This window comes from Dunckerocampus dactyliophorus, chromosome 3 (genome assembly GCF_027744805.1).
Source record: "Dunckerocampus dactyliophorus isolate RoL2022-P2 chromosome 3, RoL_Ddac_1.1, whole genome shotgun sequence".
Taxonomy (NCBI): domain Eukaryota; kingdom Metazoa; phylum Chordata; class Actinopteri; order Syngnathiformes; family Syngnathidae; genus Dunckerocampus; species Dunckerocampus dactyliophorus.
This window is the reverse complement of record NC_072821.1, coordinates 10,249,802-10,266,250: the sequence shown is the minus strand read 5'-3', so window position 1 is coordinate 10,266,250 and position 16,449 is coordinate 10,249,802. Positions and strand designations below refer to the sequence as shown.

General features: G+C 39.9%; 2 protein-coding genes across 5 annotated transcripts in view; one reads left to right on the top strand and one right to left on the bottom strand.

Annotated features, from left to right (window-relative positions):
* Positions 1–16,449, top strand: part of immp1l (inner mitochondrial membrane peptidase subunit 1) — a 98,105-nt gene that overhangs the window by 78,995 nt on the left and 2,661 nt on the right. For all 3 annotated transcript variants that reach the window (XR_008569743.1, XR_008569744.1, XR_008569745.1), the window contains exons 11-13: positions 1,675–5,562; positions 6,233–6,506; positions 6,601–16,393. The gene's annotated coding sequence lies outside the window, so the exon portion shown is untranslated. The remainder of the gene's footprint in view (positions 1–1,674; positions 5,563–6,232; positions 6,507–6,600; positions 16,394–16,449) is intronic.
* The window catches only part of rps6ka2 (ribosomal protein S6 kinase, polypeptide 2), a 23,731-nt gene continuing 18,656 nt past the window's right edge, over positions 11,375–16,449 (bottom strand). Inside the window, exons 15-22 of one of the 2 annotated variants that reach the window (XM_054769881.1) lie at positions 14,781–14,870; positions 14,503–14,661; positions 14,234–14,395; positions 13,746–13,822; positions 13,484–13,601; positions 13,318–13,374; positions 13,060–13,140; positions 11,375–12,822 (exon numbers count right to left, since the gene is read on the bottom strand). In XM_054769881.1, coding sequence (XP_054625856.1) covers positions 12,673–12,822; positions 13,060–13,140; positions 13,318–13,374; positions 13,484–13,601; positions 13,746–13,822; positions 14,234–14,395; positions 14,503–14,661; positions 14,781–14,870 — 894 coding nt within the window. In that variant the 3' untranslated portion in view covers positions 11,375–12,672. The remainder of the gene's footprint in view (positions 12,823–13,059; positions 13,141–13,317; positions 13,375–13,483; positions 13,602–13,745; positions 13,823–14,233; positions 14,396–14,502; positions 14,662–14,780; positions 14,871–16,449) is intronic. The other variant, XM_054769882.1, reaches the window with a different exon arrangement.

The following is a 16,449-nucleotide window of genomic DNA, read 5'->3' as shown; positions in this document are numbered from 1 at the left end:
GTTACATTTGTGAATGGTAGTTTATTTTCTTTTTGTATTCCATGCATCCGTCAATCCATCTGCAGTACCTTGCATCTTGCAGGCTCTTGTACCAGAGTTTATGGAATTTGGTGGTGTACTTCACTGACTCTCGCTTACCATTTTGCCAAAGGAAATAATGGAAATGAAATTGCATTACATGTTAACAAGTTACACACTGAATAATACAACTTTAATCATTAAGTGTCATACAAGTGTAAAAAGATGCTTAAAGATGACACAATGCCTTGACTTTGATAACAAGGGCAGATGCGCACGGTGATGCTGAAGTCTTATGGCTTTGAATTCATGTAAATAACGGTGTACGTACATTCTTTTTCTCTTTTCACATTGCACGCGTAACTCCCCTTGTTACTCTATTTTGTAATCAATCACCAAAATGCCCCTAAAAAACAAAGAAAAGCCAAAAATATCTTGTGAGCTATGCTGATTTGTGCAACTCTACGCTAGAAAAGGTGGACATGTAAAGTAGATTAAATAATGGAAATCAAGTCAAAGGTGCTTATGCTTTTTACTTAAATCATTTGCTGAAGTTCTGTTAGCAAAGATATTTTTGTTATTCATTACTTAGAATAAGCAAATTGGTCAAAGAAAGTGCCTGGTGAGAAAAAAAAGGTATTTTTAGTCCAAGTAAGCACTTTTTAAATTGATTTCAGATATTGAATTTGTCTTAAAGTGCCACTTTTTGTAGTATAGAGGTGTATTCTTCCAACAGAATTCTGGACTGTATTTGTGCAACTTTTTAGGTGTCACCATATTCAACTTTTAATGCATACAAATTGATGAACTGTCTGCATTTTTTTTACCAACCCTTCACGTTTTCCAGCCGGGTGGCACTTGTGCCCCTGCTGCCCACCACTTCAGCTTGACCTTCTTCCTGCTGCAACTTTGTTAACCCGACTAAAGCTCCCTGCCTTGACACCATCGGGGTCTTTGCACCTACATTGTCGGTGCAGAACTTTAAAACTTATGAACTGAAATGTCAAGAAACAAGCACACAAATGCTTCAATCCATGCTAGAATCCTTCAGCGTGTCTGTAAAGCAAATGCATTTGCATAGTCTTTGATTATATTACAGGGTTCACGAGTGTTCATCCATACTTCCTTATTTGTCCCTCTGTGAATGTGTGTGTGTGTGTTGACCTCTTTCACACAGAGAGACCCCCAATTGTGTTCCAGTAGCCAGCCGAGCTCAGTCAAGCAGAGCCGGCATGCTCACTGGCATTTCACACGCCCAAACGTGTGCACGTAAACACACATGAGTACCATTTATCTAGCTGGGGTCACATGTGACACATACAGAGGATGTGGGGGCTTGGATATGGAAATAATGGTCAGGGTCTTCCTCTTTAGAAGTGCTGCACTCAAAGCCACCTTTTTTTTTGCCACCCCTCAGAAAAGATGCCAGGCAGACTTCCGCTTTTAAAGTTGTACATCTTTTAAAATCAAGTCACAACCTAATTGAGGCCACCCATGCAGAAGCTGTTGTCGCCTATTTTCGCACACACTTTTTGAGGAGCTGGGGTGGGGGGCGGTCTATCTACTGTCTCAACTCATCCAACTGTGAGATGCTCCTTTCCCCTTTCCCCATCCTGCCAACATCTCACTAATGGTGTTTCTATCTCTTCTCCATAGGAGGCAAATGAAGCTTTTAAGCAGAGTGGAGGGATGTGGGTGAGAGGAAGAGAGGGAGGGTGGTGGCTTACCCCTGAAAAGATTAATTGACTTTCTGCAGAGCGTCACTTATCCTCCATCAACACCTTTGGTGAGTGCATGTGTGTTTGGACTACAAGAATAGATCACCAACATGTGCAGCAATTTGAGCAGAAATATCAAAGTATCGAACCATCAGTCATTTTGTCTGCTTGTTACCTTATTTTCTATTGTGTTTAACATTCTAACATTGTTTGTGGCCCTCAAATTTCATGCATTATTTTAGGGTAATACCAATGTTACCAAGAAAATTCAGAAAATTGCCATCATTGCCATCATGAAACCAGTTTGACTCTACAAGCAACGTTTAACATTCCTAACTGTCATACAAGTGAAAAGAGAAGTCAAACCTCAACTCAAGTAAAACTATTCCCATTATGGCAGGGGTGTCCAAACTTTTCCCACCGAGCATTCTGAAAAATCAAAAGACGTGGGGTGTCATTTTAATATTTTTTAAATATTTTTTAAGGCTGTGAAATGATTACAAATTTTTAATCAAATTAATCACAGTTTTCAGATTATTTAATTATCATTAATCACCATTTGCAGCTTTGTGTGAAATGGGCCCCTTTTTTTTAACATACTTTATGAACAAAAAGATGAATGACAGGACACAATTTTATGTATTAACAGCTCTAAATGAACAGAAAATTAAAATGTAGCACACGTCTAAAAATCTATTTGCCCAACATTAGTTTCTTTAATAGTAGCCGAACATTTGAATCACGCTCTAAGAACATTTGAATCACACTTTAACATTGTTATTATGAACCACGCACGGTGGCCGAGTGGTTAGCATGTTGGCCACACAGATCAGATCTGCGTTCAAATCTCCGCTTGGGCATCTCTCTGTGTGGAGTTTGCGTGTTCTCCGTGTGTACTCAAAAGCATGCATGTTAGGTTAATTGGTGACTCTAAATTGTTTGTCTGAAGACTTGATTATTGACAGACTGCTATGAGGCATCATTTTGCTATGAGTTACGGTGGCACCTCGGTTAACGTCCGCCCTGGTTAGCACGTTTTTCGGTTAGCATCCAAACTTTTTGGTAAAATTTTGCCATGGCTTGCATTCGCCTCCTTGTTTAGCATCCAAAATACCATCCGGGTTGTTTACGCTGCCATCTTCGATCATGTGCCAAAGACGAAATTTCGTGCTACTTGCAAGTGATTGCGCAATGCATTGTGGGCCGCAGGCAGCATTTCAGAGCAACAGCGTTTGTTTATATCAGATTTGCTGTGCTCGAGACAGATATACGCCCTAACAAAATACATGGACCGTACAAAAGAGAAAGCTGATGGACCGTACCGAGACAAGGGTGCAAGACCACCCAATTTTATGGCTTAAAGAGAAGATCGTTGTCGCATGGCTCAGACGTGGCTCCGTCATCGGCTGCGATGCACACACACATTCATGCAAACACATCTCCGGTTCCTGCACAACAGTCTGTCAACCCGGCAGGGCATCAAGGGTGACACTGCCTGTGTCATTTTACATCCATAACACTCATTTCTTTTTCCAACAACAAAACATAAGCATTCAAACTTACTGTACTGCGGAGGTAAACACAGTACATGTCACCAAACACCTTATATGGCATCCTCGCTGGCGTACTTCCGGGACATCACTGCCGGTAGCAGTTGTTAAACGGCAAGGTACATATTTATTTGGTTCTAGAACATTTATATTTAGTTTGATATATTTTTTTTTACATTTTTACAAATTGTGGTTGCAGCAGCATAATGTGTTTATTTTGTGTTATTTTTGGGGTTTTCCCAACAAAACCGGTAAAAGTGATGTTAAATGTTCAGTTGTCCATTCATTTGTCATTTGTAAATATTGTCTGTAAAATGTGTTTTGTGTTAACATTTGTCTGTGTCTGTAACGGGTTAATTGGATTTACATTATTTTCTATGGGAAAATTTGCTTTGGTTAAAGTCTGTTTTGGTTTGAGTCGGCCCTTCTGGAACGGATTAATGACGTTAACCAAGGCACCACTGTAGTTCTTGGATTCTATAGTGTATAGTGTATAGCCGACACTTTTGGCATAACTGTGTTAGTTCAGAAAAAAATACAGAGTCAACCGCTGATGACGTCATAGATAGACGATGAAGCTAGGGTGCCATGCTAACACGATGCTAACAGGGACGTTTTGCAATAAAAATAAGTTCTGAACACAGTTGGACATACGCAATATAGATAGATGCACGCGGCATACTAGAGTATATGCTAAAAAGGAAAATTTATAGATATAGAAATATAGAAAATGGATTGATGGATAGACAACACTGCAACAGACGCTGGTCATTTCATTAGGCACACCTTCTCAATTCAATGCAAGAGCTCTTTAAAAAAAACATGTCATTACGTCAAAAACGATGGTTATTATTGTTACCGTATTTAGCTACATTGGAGGGGTTAAATATTAGACATCTCTCAATAGGATGTAGTGCTTTTCTACAACCACAGTAATAAGCATAACGTTAAATGAATACGTCTCTGACAGTGTCAATCAAACATAGAGACGTAGTTTTTATGTTGATTCTCATTAGTTTGTACAGGCAGAGCAGGCCCCACCCTTGGCGAGACTTTATACGGCGCCCCCCTCCATCTGTGATTTACATAGCTTGCAAAATAAATTGAATGGCGTTGTTTTTATCGTTGTCTTCAATTTGTAAAATAACATGTCAGCCAATTTACAGGGTTAACAAATTACAAATAAATACAAAAATAAATCAATACCATCCATCCATCTTCTATGCCGCTTATCCTCATCAGGGTCGCGGGTATGCTGGAGCCTATCCCAGCTGATTCATACCTATGGACAATTTAGTGTCGCCAATTACCACACGGGCAGAACGTGCAAACTCCACACAGAGAGATTCGAAGCCGGGTCTTCCCGATCTCCTGACTGTGTTAACCACTTGCTAACCACTTGCTAACCACTCATCCACCATGCGGCCCCTTATAAATACAACAATCAAACATTTTGGGGAATTTTTTCCCATTTTTTTTGGCAGCCGTGGCGGACTTAGCATCCTCTGTTTACAGGTATACCCTACGTATACCAATGCACACATAACACATTCTCAGCTTATTCCACCAACTTTGAGCACATATCTGGATTTGAGAGAAGAGTCACACATGAGGATGTACAGAGAGTAACGTCCCCCAGCCCCACCCGCCTGCTGTAAACACCACCACCACCACCACCACCCACAGCTGCACACACTTCTCCTGTCACGGTGATAATCTCTTTGTCACTGGCCGTCTGTTACACATTTGAACGTCTGATTCGGTGAATGTCCGAGTGGCAGGTTTGACTTTAGTGCCACAGGATGTCTATGGCTGTGCGTGCGTGTGTGTGTGTGTGTGTGTGTGTGTGTGTGTGTGCGGGGGTGTATGTGTGTGTGCGTGTGCGTGTATGTGTGTGTCTGCACCCAGTGCCATAGGTGGTGGGATCTCCATCCCTGTCAAAGTGTGTATGTGTCCAGACTTCCAGCTAGAATGTTAAACAAAGGACAAAGATCTGTTGTAAATGTTGAAATTTGTTGTTATATTTTCTCCACAAATTTACTTTTCAGGTAGCTTTAAAAAATATTCCTTTTTGCCTTATCTTATGATATTTGTGCAAAAAAACAAACATTTCTGTCCCCAGTGCACCAAGCAAAGTCTATTAAGGCATGCTTGGATGAATTTGGTGTGAAAGAGCCCCTTTGGGATGACCGAGAACAGATGATGAAAATACACCAGACTGAAAGCTGTCATAGCTGTAAAGTGGGGACCAACTTTCCTATCAGTGTGATGCACAGGTATATTTTAGTCCATGGAGTTTGTCCTCGTTTATCCCAATTAATTGTTTCCAGGCCCGACGGTGAAAAGTGAATTTCTGCGAAGTAGGATTCCTGATTTATGAAGGAAATTTTTGTAGTTATAGGATAGAAAACTTGTTTACGTTAACATTAGTAGAGTCCTCTAGACATGAACTAACACCTTTGTAGTCACCTTTACACTCGTAGTACCCAATATAGACAAAATAAGAGTAAATAAGCCATTTAAGACATAAATAACACTCATGTCCATGTGTGTTCCTATAAATGTGTTCCCTAGGGGACCTGAAAGAGAGGTGGGCAGGAAGTGACATCAGGGTTCAGAGTTGAGTTTCAGCTTTGCGTGTGTAGCCTGTTTTTATTAGGAGTTTTTATTGGGGATTGTTGTGCATGCTGTGAGATACAGCCGTCCCTCGTTTATCGCGGTTAATTGGTTCCAGACTCAGCTGCGATAAGTGAATTTCAAAGTAGAATTCAATATTAATAAAATTAATGTATTCGTAGTTAGCGCATAGAAAACCTGTTTACGACATTCTAAATAAGAATTTTTCCCATTATTAGAGCCTTGTAGACATTGAATAACACCCCTATAGTCACCTTTACACTCCTATCATTCTTTGTTTACAATACTTTGCTCAACTGTAATCCACAGGATATGGCACTGGCCAGCAGCCCGCAGCTCCAGCTGTGATTTTTTTTTTCACACCAAAGAAGAAGAAATGTTCATTTTCGAAAAGAGTCACCTAGTCACCCCTAGTCCGTGAATGCATCTACACTGTGTTCTGACTGGATGAGCAAGAGAAGAGGGAAGGGGTCAGTTTCTTCAGTCAGTGAGACACGAAAAAGATGTCTTGACAGTGTGCTTCCCCCGCGGTTAGCTATCCATAACCATGAATACACCATAACTGACTGCATGCAGTGTGAAGGTAAGCTAATCTAATGCCATGTAACATTACTGACACCTAGTGGCCAGAATACTACATATAACTTTTCATTTTCTATGCTGCTTGTCCTCACTAGGGTCGGTGGGGTATGCCGGAGCCTATGCCAGCTGACTCTGCGACGAGAGGGTAGAGTACACACTGGACTGGTCGCCAGCCAATCGCAGAGCACCTATAAACAAACAACCATTCACACTCACACGTCGCTACGGACAAATTAGAGTCACCAAATAACCTAACATGCATGTTTTTGGAATGTGGGAGGAAACTGGAGTGCCCGCAGAAAACCCACGCACGCACGGGGAGAACATGCAAACTCCACAAAGAATTACACACACGAACGCATACACACAGTTCAGTTCCAAATTTAAAAATGGTAAATACAGTAGTTCATGGTTTTATATTTGTAAATAAATTGTTATTTTTCTGAAAACAACCCTTTTTTGTATTGTTTATGTTGTGGTATAGTTGTTTAGAGCCGTCAAAAATGCTAAGAAAATTTGTGGCAAAGTGCAAGTTATGCTTGAAATGTATCTTTTCACAAAAGCTTTTTTGTTGGGAACTGATATTTTCCTGAAACTTATCTATGTTCTACTGCTGATTACTAAAGAACGGAAAAAGGTAGAAACAAACTTTTTTTTTTCTGATGAAAGACAAGAGCATAATATTTCTTTTGGTACGTTCCATGTTTATATAGCCATAGAACACAATATTCTGTGTGCCTAGAAATCAAAATCAGTCCAAATCATCTAAAAGGAAGGGGTTGAAATTTGAAAAATGGCTGGGATTAAGTTAATTTAGGCAAAATGTATGTAACATTTGCCTAAATATGTATTTTTACTAATAATATGCTGTATTCAATCATAAAAGAGCATGATTGATGAATTAATATATTTTTGAAAGACCGTGATAGAGTTTAACCATGAAATTTGAAGTGCGAAGTGGCGAGGGAGGACTGTACAGTGGAAAGTAATTACGGATTGTTTAAGTAGATTTCCTTGTTTACTACAGCGGTCAGCCCTTGAACTGGATCGAATTTTTGGGTTTACCTAATCTTGTTGCGCAAATGCACTTGATTTTGCTGTGCCTTTAAATTTGGCTTTGAAGCAAGCAGTCTGCTTTCATTGCACACATTCAGGAAAAGGAGTATTATCACAACTTAGTTCCTATAAAGCTGAAGCATTGCAGTATATTGTGCAAGCATACCTAACATATTTGAGGGGAGAACCCTATGGATATCCTTTAAGCAAATGAGTTAGATTAATATGAAATAATATGTTGACGTTATTAACATAGAAAGTACGAAAGACACACTAATTGCCGGTGAAAGTTTTTGTTTTTCTTCAAAAAGCTTCTTTTCCTTCTTTTGCCTTTCAGCCCCCCACCCACCCCCTACCCCCTTGCCTGGCGACACCTTCTTCTCCTTGCTCTATCTGTTGTTTGCTCTCCTCTTGTCACTCCACTGCAATCATCCTTGCAGGGGGCCTTGTCATCTCTATCTACTCATATCCTGCACTCCCTTTTTGCTTGGAGCACTACTGCACTTAAATGTCAGGCCTGATGAGCCGGCCACACCCACCTGCCACATCAGCTCAGTGCCTGCTAAAAGCTTTTATAGAGGAGAGTGTGAGCCTGGTGGTTGATACAAATTAAATACTTTCTTGTTCCTTTTTTTGGTTCTTTTAAAGGGACGCAGGCACTGAAGAGCAATACTTTCTGGAAGGAGAGGGAATGTGAGAAATGGAGTGGGACAGGCTGCCATCCAGTGGCTTCACGAGCACATAGATGCCACTGGTAATAAATATACAGTCACAAGAGTACTCATAACAATGCCACATATGGGGTTAAAGTGAATTTACATTCTGGCTGCAAATAACACAGGAAAGTGTTTTGTTATGCTTTATTATAGTTTTTTTTAACATGAAGTTATTCATATTCTTTCTCAAAATGGGAATAAGCAGTGTTTTAAATAGTAAATTAGAAGTCACCAAGATCTTTTAGAATGGTGAGATTGTATTATCTCAAACATTTTAGATAAGAAAATGGTGAAACTATGACCATGGTGGATGACCTTAATGCTTTTCCTTTATATCTATAAGACAACTTAATCAACTACTTTGTCACTTTTGGGTCGTTTTACCCATGAATAAAAATACACTCACAATTTAGTATGATTTTTTTTTGTTTCTAAATGCGCTGCTGAATACAGCAGCATTTTTCTCTTTCAACTCTCCCACAAATTCCAGCTTTACAGATGCCAGGTCTACTTGAAGTGTGTTGTTGTTTCAAGTGGACACAATGCAATACATGCATTTATTATATTAATTTAAGGAAATAGTATTAAGTTACCATAACATTTTAAATGTATATATATTTTTTAATCATTTCATTGACAATGTTGCAATTAGAGCTATGTTGTCTTGGGCTAAAAACTTGAGTGTGGGAGAAGTTCGGTGAGGCAATGGAGCACGACTTTCGGTCAGCCTCGAAGATGTTCTGGCAAACCATCCGGCGCCTCAGAAAGAGGAAGCAGTGCCCGGTCCACACTGTTTACAGTGGGGACGGGGGCCTGCTGACCTCGACTGAGGATATAGTCGGACGGTGGAAGGAAGACTTTGGAAGGAAGACTCTCAATCCCACTGACATACGTTCCATAGAGGAAGCAGAATCTGACGACACAAACGCGGACAGTTCCATCACCATGGCTGGGGTATCACCGGATCGTCGTGGTGAAGAAAGAGCTGGCAAGGCAAAGCTCTCAATTTACCGATCGATCTATGTTCCCACCCTCACCTATGGTCATGAGCTTTGGGTTGTGACCAAAAGAACGAGGTTGCGGATACAAGCGGCTGAAATGAGTTTCCTCCGTAGGGTAGCTGGACTCACCCTAAGAGAAAAGGTGAGGAGCTCGGTCATCCGGGAGGAGCTCAGAGTAGAGCCACTGCTCCTTCACATCGAGAGGAGCCAGTTGAGGTGGCTCGGGCATCTAGTCCGGATGCCTCACGGACGTCTCCCTGGTGAGGTGTTCCGGGCATGCCCAGGATTATGTCTCACAGCTGGCCTGGGAACGCCTTGGTGTTCTGCCGGTGGAGCTGGACGAGGTGGCTGGGGACCGGGAAGTTTGGGCTTCCCTACTGAGACTGCCATGCCCGCGACCCAGACCGGAATAAGTGGAGGAAAATGGATTTGATGGATGGATTTTATTCAATAAAATAAAAAAAAAAATTACATTTATAAAGGGCTTAATTTATACAATGGAGTATTAGGGCCACATTAAAAAAAAAAGATTTCGAGAATAAAGTCATAAATTTACGAGAAAAAAATGTCATGATATTACCTTTGCCCAAGGCCAAAGGTCACATAAGTCACCCCTTTTCATAGCTGTCTCAGGCAATGCCTGTTACGACGCAATATTAAAATATTCTGAAATTTTGAGAATAAAGTTGTACATTTACAACAATAAAATAATAATATAATAATACATTTTATTCTCGTAAATGTACCACTTTTTTCTTGTAAATGTACCACTTTTTTTTCTTAAATTTACGAAAATAAAGTCGTAAATTTACGACTTCATTCCCAAAATGTCAGGGTTTTTATTCAACGTGGCCCTAATACTCCACCGTGTGTGTGAAATTTTACTTTGAAAATTTGAATGAGGAAAAAGGCACATATGTTCAATTCCATCTCTTATTGTTATTATGATTTAATTGGACCAATGTACTGTTAGAATATTCACAAACAAGTAAAACACATTGCTTGCGTTAAAAGAGTCCATCAGGTTGTATTTGCACCATTTCTGTGTTATATTTAGTCATCTCTCACAAATACAAACATGCTAGGACACATTCTGTAATGACTCCTATTCCCAATCTTGTCCTTTATTTGTAAAACTTTGGCATATTAACCAACCATGTCAATGATTAGCTCGGTATAGACAGTATTTACATCCATAAATCGATGCACGACACAGTATCATACCATATACACGGTCTGCACGCACAATATTTACAGTCTGAATGCTTTCTCACAACTGTACATTATACACAATCTAACCTTGTCCAGGTGATTTGGCGCGGTAGTATGTACACTCTAAATAAATAAATAAACTATTTACAGCTTTATCTCCAGCATGAGTTTTACCAACATAAGAGGAAATAGCAACTCAGCTATGCAGTGCAAATTGATTCATCCAGGCCAATCACGTTTGCTATATCGCTACTAACTGATTAAACATAAAACATGATTACTATTGTGTGGATCTCAACCCGCTTTTCTACAGAGACATTGCACAGCAAAAGGGTGCTACTTCAGTCTTACCTCGTATCGCGTGATTGCATTGACGTATTATCTGTTCTGCAGGAAAAATATAGTTTATATATACATTTCTGACACAGTGGTTGTCAAACGTTTGGGCTTTCAAAAGCTACAAGCAAACAGATGCAGAAATGGTAGCCACAGTACTTGACCGCACACGCACAGGAAGATTGAGCGTGGCGTGCACGATAAGAGCCATGCTGTACCCTACTTGTCAGCCACAGTTTAACATGTCATACAAAGCAACACAACAATTTGTTCAACATAAATAACTGCACTGCTACCTTGTCTATATGGGTGACTAACCTCTTTGTAAGAATTTAAGGCTGCATCTATGGAGGACAGCTACAAATACTAACTATCAGGTGATTTTGCACATTAAGAGCAATTAGACTGCCATCGGCTAATGTTCACATTGACATGATATTTCCATTTACAACATGCATGTATCTCTAGAATTCAAAAGACTGATTAGATGAAACACATCATGATTGACACTGTTATATAAATATACTGTGGAGGAGAAACGTGTGTGAATGAGATGGAAGCGGACTATTTTTTTTTTAACCAATTCTGGCTACTTGATCAATACTTTCTGATGAAGAACATACTGTATCTCACTACAGGTTTAATATTGAGCGATGTATGACCAAACAAGGGTAAAACCTTCACACTGCTCTAAAGTCTACAGGTTACAGGATGTAATGTTGAAAATGTGCATTTTAATACTGTTTTTCCAGTGTCAAAATGATGAACCCATGACTAAAATATTTGCTAACCAATCATTTTAAATTTACTAGAACACTGATACAATGGAACCTCGGTTTTCGAACGCCCCAGTTTTCATGTTTTGTTTGTTGCCAAAAACGTTTGTCCGGTTTTTGCCCTGGTTTTCGTACACTATCTCAGTTATCATACAACATCGCACGTCACAAACTAGTCCGTTCCCCCTGTACTATATCCTCGGTGTCAAAGCACTCTATGCGTTATGCGTTGGTGATTTTTTTTTTAATGAAACTTCAAAATAACCCGCCACAGACAGTCAGAGAGCAAAATTAACTTAAAGTTGATGGCTTTTTGACTAGTTGGGCGCTTGTTTTCTACAATTTACCTGCTAGCTGTCGAGTCTGGCTTGCATTTGGTGCTGGAGACTGCACATCTGCCAAATGGACCTATGAAACAATGCCGGCAAATTAGCGAGCGAGCTAACTCCAATGCCGCCCGGCCCATCTCTCAGCTGCTCGGTCTCAATGGGTGATTCCCTCACCCATTGTCACTCACAAAACACCTTGGACTTCTACGTCCACCCGACTATATCCGCAAAAGGTCTCATAAAAGGTTTGTTTACCTACGGTGTCGCTATAATTCGCCCCAGAGTGAGTGTTTGGAACTGATTCATTGGATCTACGTTACTTCGTATGTCGTTATCTCCTATACGTTTCTGTTGTTGTCTTACCTATTGGAACGGCTTAATGAAGAAAACCGAGGTTCCACTGTATTACACTTATTGGACACTTTATTAGGCACAGATGCACGTATCAGGAGATCCTGCATTATGTGTAGCCAAAATATTAGACACCTCTCTCATTATGATGTATTGCAGTTCAACGTGCTCACCACAATAAATCTACTGTTAAACTAATCAATCAAAATCAGATGGCACAGCTCTTGTAGAAAGTGTACCTAAGAGCGTACTTTTGTAATGACAACTGAGAGAGAACCAGTGGATCTGACAAAGGCCACTGCAACTTTAGGAACCAGGATATCCAATTCCAGAGGCAAGCGTGAAGAACAGTTATCCTCTCTAATTATTAATAGTGTTCGTTTCTATCATCTAACCCTTTTCTTTTAGGTCTGAATCGATGACAACGCTCCCAACTTTCTTCATTTCTCGACGCTGGGCGAGGCCAGAGGACTGTACAGGCTCCAGGACTGGGGTTGGAGCACAGCGCCTCAAAGCCGAATAGGTGGCGGACAGCGCCCCCTGGTGGATAATACAAAGTATTACTGCGCTGTTTTCACTATTAAATAAGCGGCAAACACCACCACCTAATGGACATACTGAGAAAGACAAGTATATTCGTAGACGTTTGGCTGCTGTTAGAATTAATAGATAATTAAAGTACAGAAGGGAAAATGTTAGAAAATCATTTTTGTCGGGATTTTGATAACTGATATTTAATGTTATATATTTTTGCATGCTTAAGCGAACAGGTCTGACCTTGACAGTGAGCACATCTTGTCTCGTGAGGACTCTGTCAGAGAGCTGGTCTCTCTCGACAATCCAGGGATGGCGAAGGATCTAAAACAAACAAACACAACAATAATATTGTATTTTTTATTATCTACAGGTGTCCCTAAAGTTTCCAGGCTGTGTACAAATATCATATCTATATTTTATATTGGTTAACATTTTTAAATAAGTGAGGATAAGCGGCATAGAAGATGGATGGATGGACTTTTAAATAATTCAAAGTACCTGTGGAGCAGTCAGGCGCTGGTGGGGGTCCACATGGAGCATCTTAGTCACAATGTCCTGTTATACATATGCAGACAAATGGGAGATGCTGGAATTGGACTGACTAATACTAGTCCTTGTGTGTCTCAACAATAGGACATGCTATGTATGTACAGGTATATCTAACCTTGGCAGCGTCTGACACCAGGTCCCAATTACCGCCACTGATGATGAATTTCCCACAGCCGATTTGAGCCAGAATTTCCTCTGCTGAGTCATCAGGACAGCTGGCAAATGGACTGAAACTTAAGGTAAATAGTAGAAGAAAGTGGGTGAGGGCAGAGAGGCATTCACAACATTTGTCCACACGTTTCATATCAAACAAGGGGAGGACCAGTATAACCATTACATTTGGAAGCTACAGGTCTGTCATTGATTGTTAAACTAACCCAGCGATGATGGTGTAAAGCAGGATCCCCAAGCTCCAAATGTCACATGCAGCATCATAACCTTGCTTCTTCAGAACCTGCACACACATAAACACACGTAGCGCAGCTCCAAGTTATTTATTTCGTCCTTTATAGGGCACTCGTTAAAGTAATAAACTCAAAATCTCAATTTTAGGCTGTTATTATGGAGCACTTGACACGACTTGAGATTTTTCAAAACTCAATATACAGTGCTAAATCTTGGACCCAAAGCTAGTGGTGACCTTAAAGGAAAAAGCACTGGCGGAGTAACACAACATCTCACTAGTCTCAGCGTCATTCACAACGGCTCAAGCCACTGCTGAGCAGCTACTACTGCAGCTGGCTGTGTTGTTTGAGTTTTGAAAAGTTAACGCTAGGTTATAAATCATCATAGCCACTGAAATGATCAAATATGGCTCCTAATATAGAGATACTTAAGATACTAAATTAGGTGGCTTTTAATTTACCTCTGGTGCCATGAATGTTGCTGTGTAACAAGGGGTCATCAGTAAGCCATTTTCAGCCCTCAGCTGTTTGGCAAAACCAAAATCACATATTTTGAGGCATTCTGAGAGTCCTCTGTCATCAGAGTAGCGAATGTTGCTGGGTTTCAGGTCCCGATGCACAACCTAAAAAATTGGTTTTAGATTTTTTTATGGCAATCAAAAGTGGTCTGCATTGCATCATTTTTATCTGCAGTCCAATGAAAACAATGCAGTTGTTGGCTCAGTCTTACCCCCTGGGAGTGTAAATATTCCACAGTCTTGGCCAGTGTGCAGATGATGTCTGATGCGTCTTTCTCTATGAAATTTGGCACCGTCAATACTCGGTCCAGCAGCTCGCCTCCTCTCAATAAATCCTGAACCAGGTACACACAGTGGCCATCATCAAACACCTGAAGATGGGAAGACAAGCACATTTATATAGAGAAGTCAATAAACAAATGCAGGCATTATTTGTGACGGTTGTGTCAATTCATGTTCTTTAAAGTTGCTGTCATGAAGTTTAACTCACGTCTTTTAGTGTAATGATATTAGGATGCTGTCCATATCTTAACAGGATCTCAACCTCTTCAGATGGATCTTTCCTTGCTTTGTCAATGATCTGCAAAAAATACAAAACACACACACACACACAATAGCAACTCTTAAATATGCACTCACATAAGTACACTTAAACATATAAAATCAAGATGATATAATGATAAAGAAAAAATACATGACAATAGTACGATATATATAACAAGAGTGGTATCAAAATGTTGCTTGTACAAAGATACAATGGTCAGTGGAGAGCACTACATCGTACCAAAGAAAGTTGTTAATATTTTGGTTATCTTGGAAACCATATTAGCAACACCCGCGCATTATACCGTTCTACAGTATTAGAAAAATCACAATAATATATTGAATACTGTTAAATGAATACTTCTTTGACATGTTAAAAATAGAAATAAGATTTTGCTGGGTGCCTGCACATGTAGGGGTGGAGGGGAATGAGGTGGCAGATAAAATGGCTAAAATGGGAATTAGAAGGAATGAAATTATAAATATACCTGCTGGTAAAGGCAAAGTAAAGGCAATAATCAAAAAACAAATGATGGAGAAATGGCAAAATAGGTGGGACGAGGGTAGTAGCGGGAGAAAGTATTATAAAGTACAAAGATCTATCAGTGCACAAGGGGTGAAGAGAAAAAACAGAAAAGAGGAAATAGTGTTAGGATGAAATAGGAAACTAGGATGAGGCTCAATCACACCGCGTTAAATGACAAGATGTTTTTGGTTGGGAAATGTAAATCAAAAGTATGTATGGAGTGCAAAAGTATAGAGAACGTAGAACACATATTACTACACTGCAAGAGATATAGGGAAGAACGTGTAACGTTAAGGAAAAGAATTAAGAAGATAGGAAGGGAATGGAGCATTGAGGGTATCTTAGGAACAGGTGGGGAGGGGGTAAGAGATATACAGAGGGCAGTGATAGAATATTTGAAGGACACAGGATTATATAATAGAATATAGATAAGTATTAGAATATTTTATTATAAGTATTATTATTAGGATTATTAGTAGTAGTAGTATAAGTAGTCTCCTCATTATCTAAGTTAGCATAAAGTAAGATACTGTATATGGCCCATGTTACATACTCTGGTACAGTAGCTGGCGGTATGCACCTTTTAAAGTCATGGTTGCAACCCGCCATTAAACTAAAAAAAGAAGAAGAAGAATACTTCTTTGTGCAGGCCGTACCATAATCACGTCATATTAAACTAGTAAAAAAAGTATTTTGATTGGTTTGGACTTCCGGGTCACATACCGGAAGTGAAGGCAGGAGACGCAGCCATACTAGTAAAGTAACAAAATAACCGGATAAAGTCAAAATAAGGAGTAAGGCTTTGAGAGTAGTAAGCTCAACTTTCAATTTAACGTAGTTTACTGCACAATGTCTGTGGAGGTGATCACAGCAGTTTGACATGAACGCGTACAATGCCGACATTGTACACATTTAATAACAGTCTGGGGCCAACAACTTCGCCCAACAAGATGGTGGAATTTTTACGCTACTTCAAGTGGATCCACTGTTTTGTCACTCTGTGTCCAATGTCACTTAAGACGCATCCAAAAGTGGTAAGTTCTCAAAACATTTTTACATTTCCTTTTTCTCCAACATTTTACATTTCCTT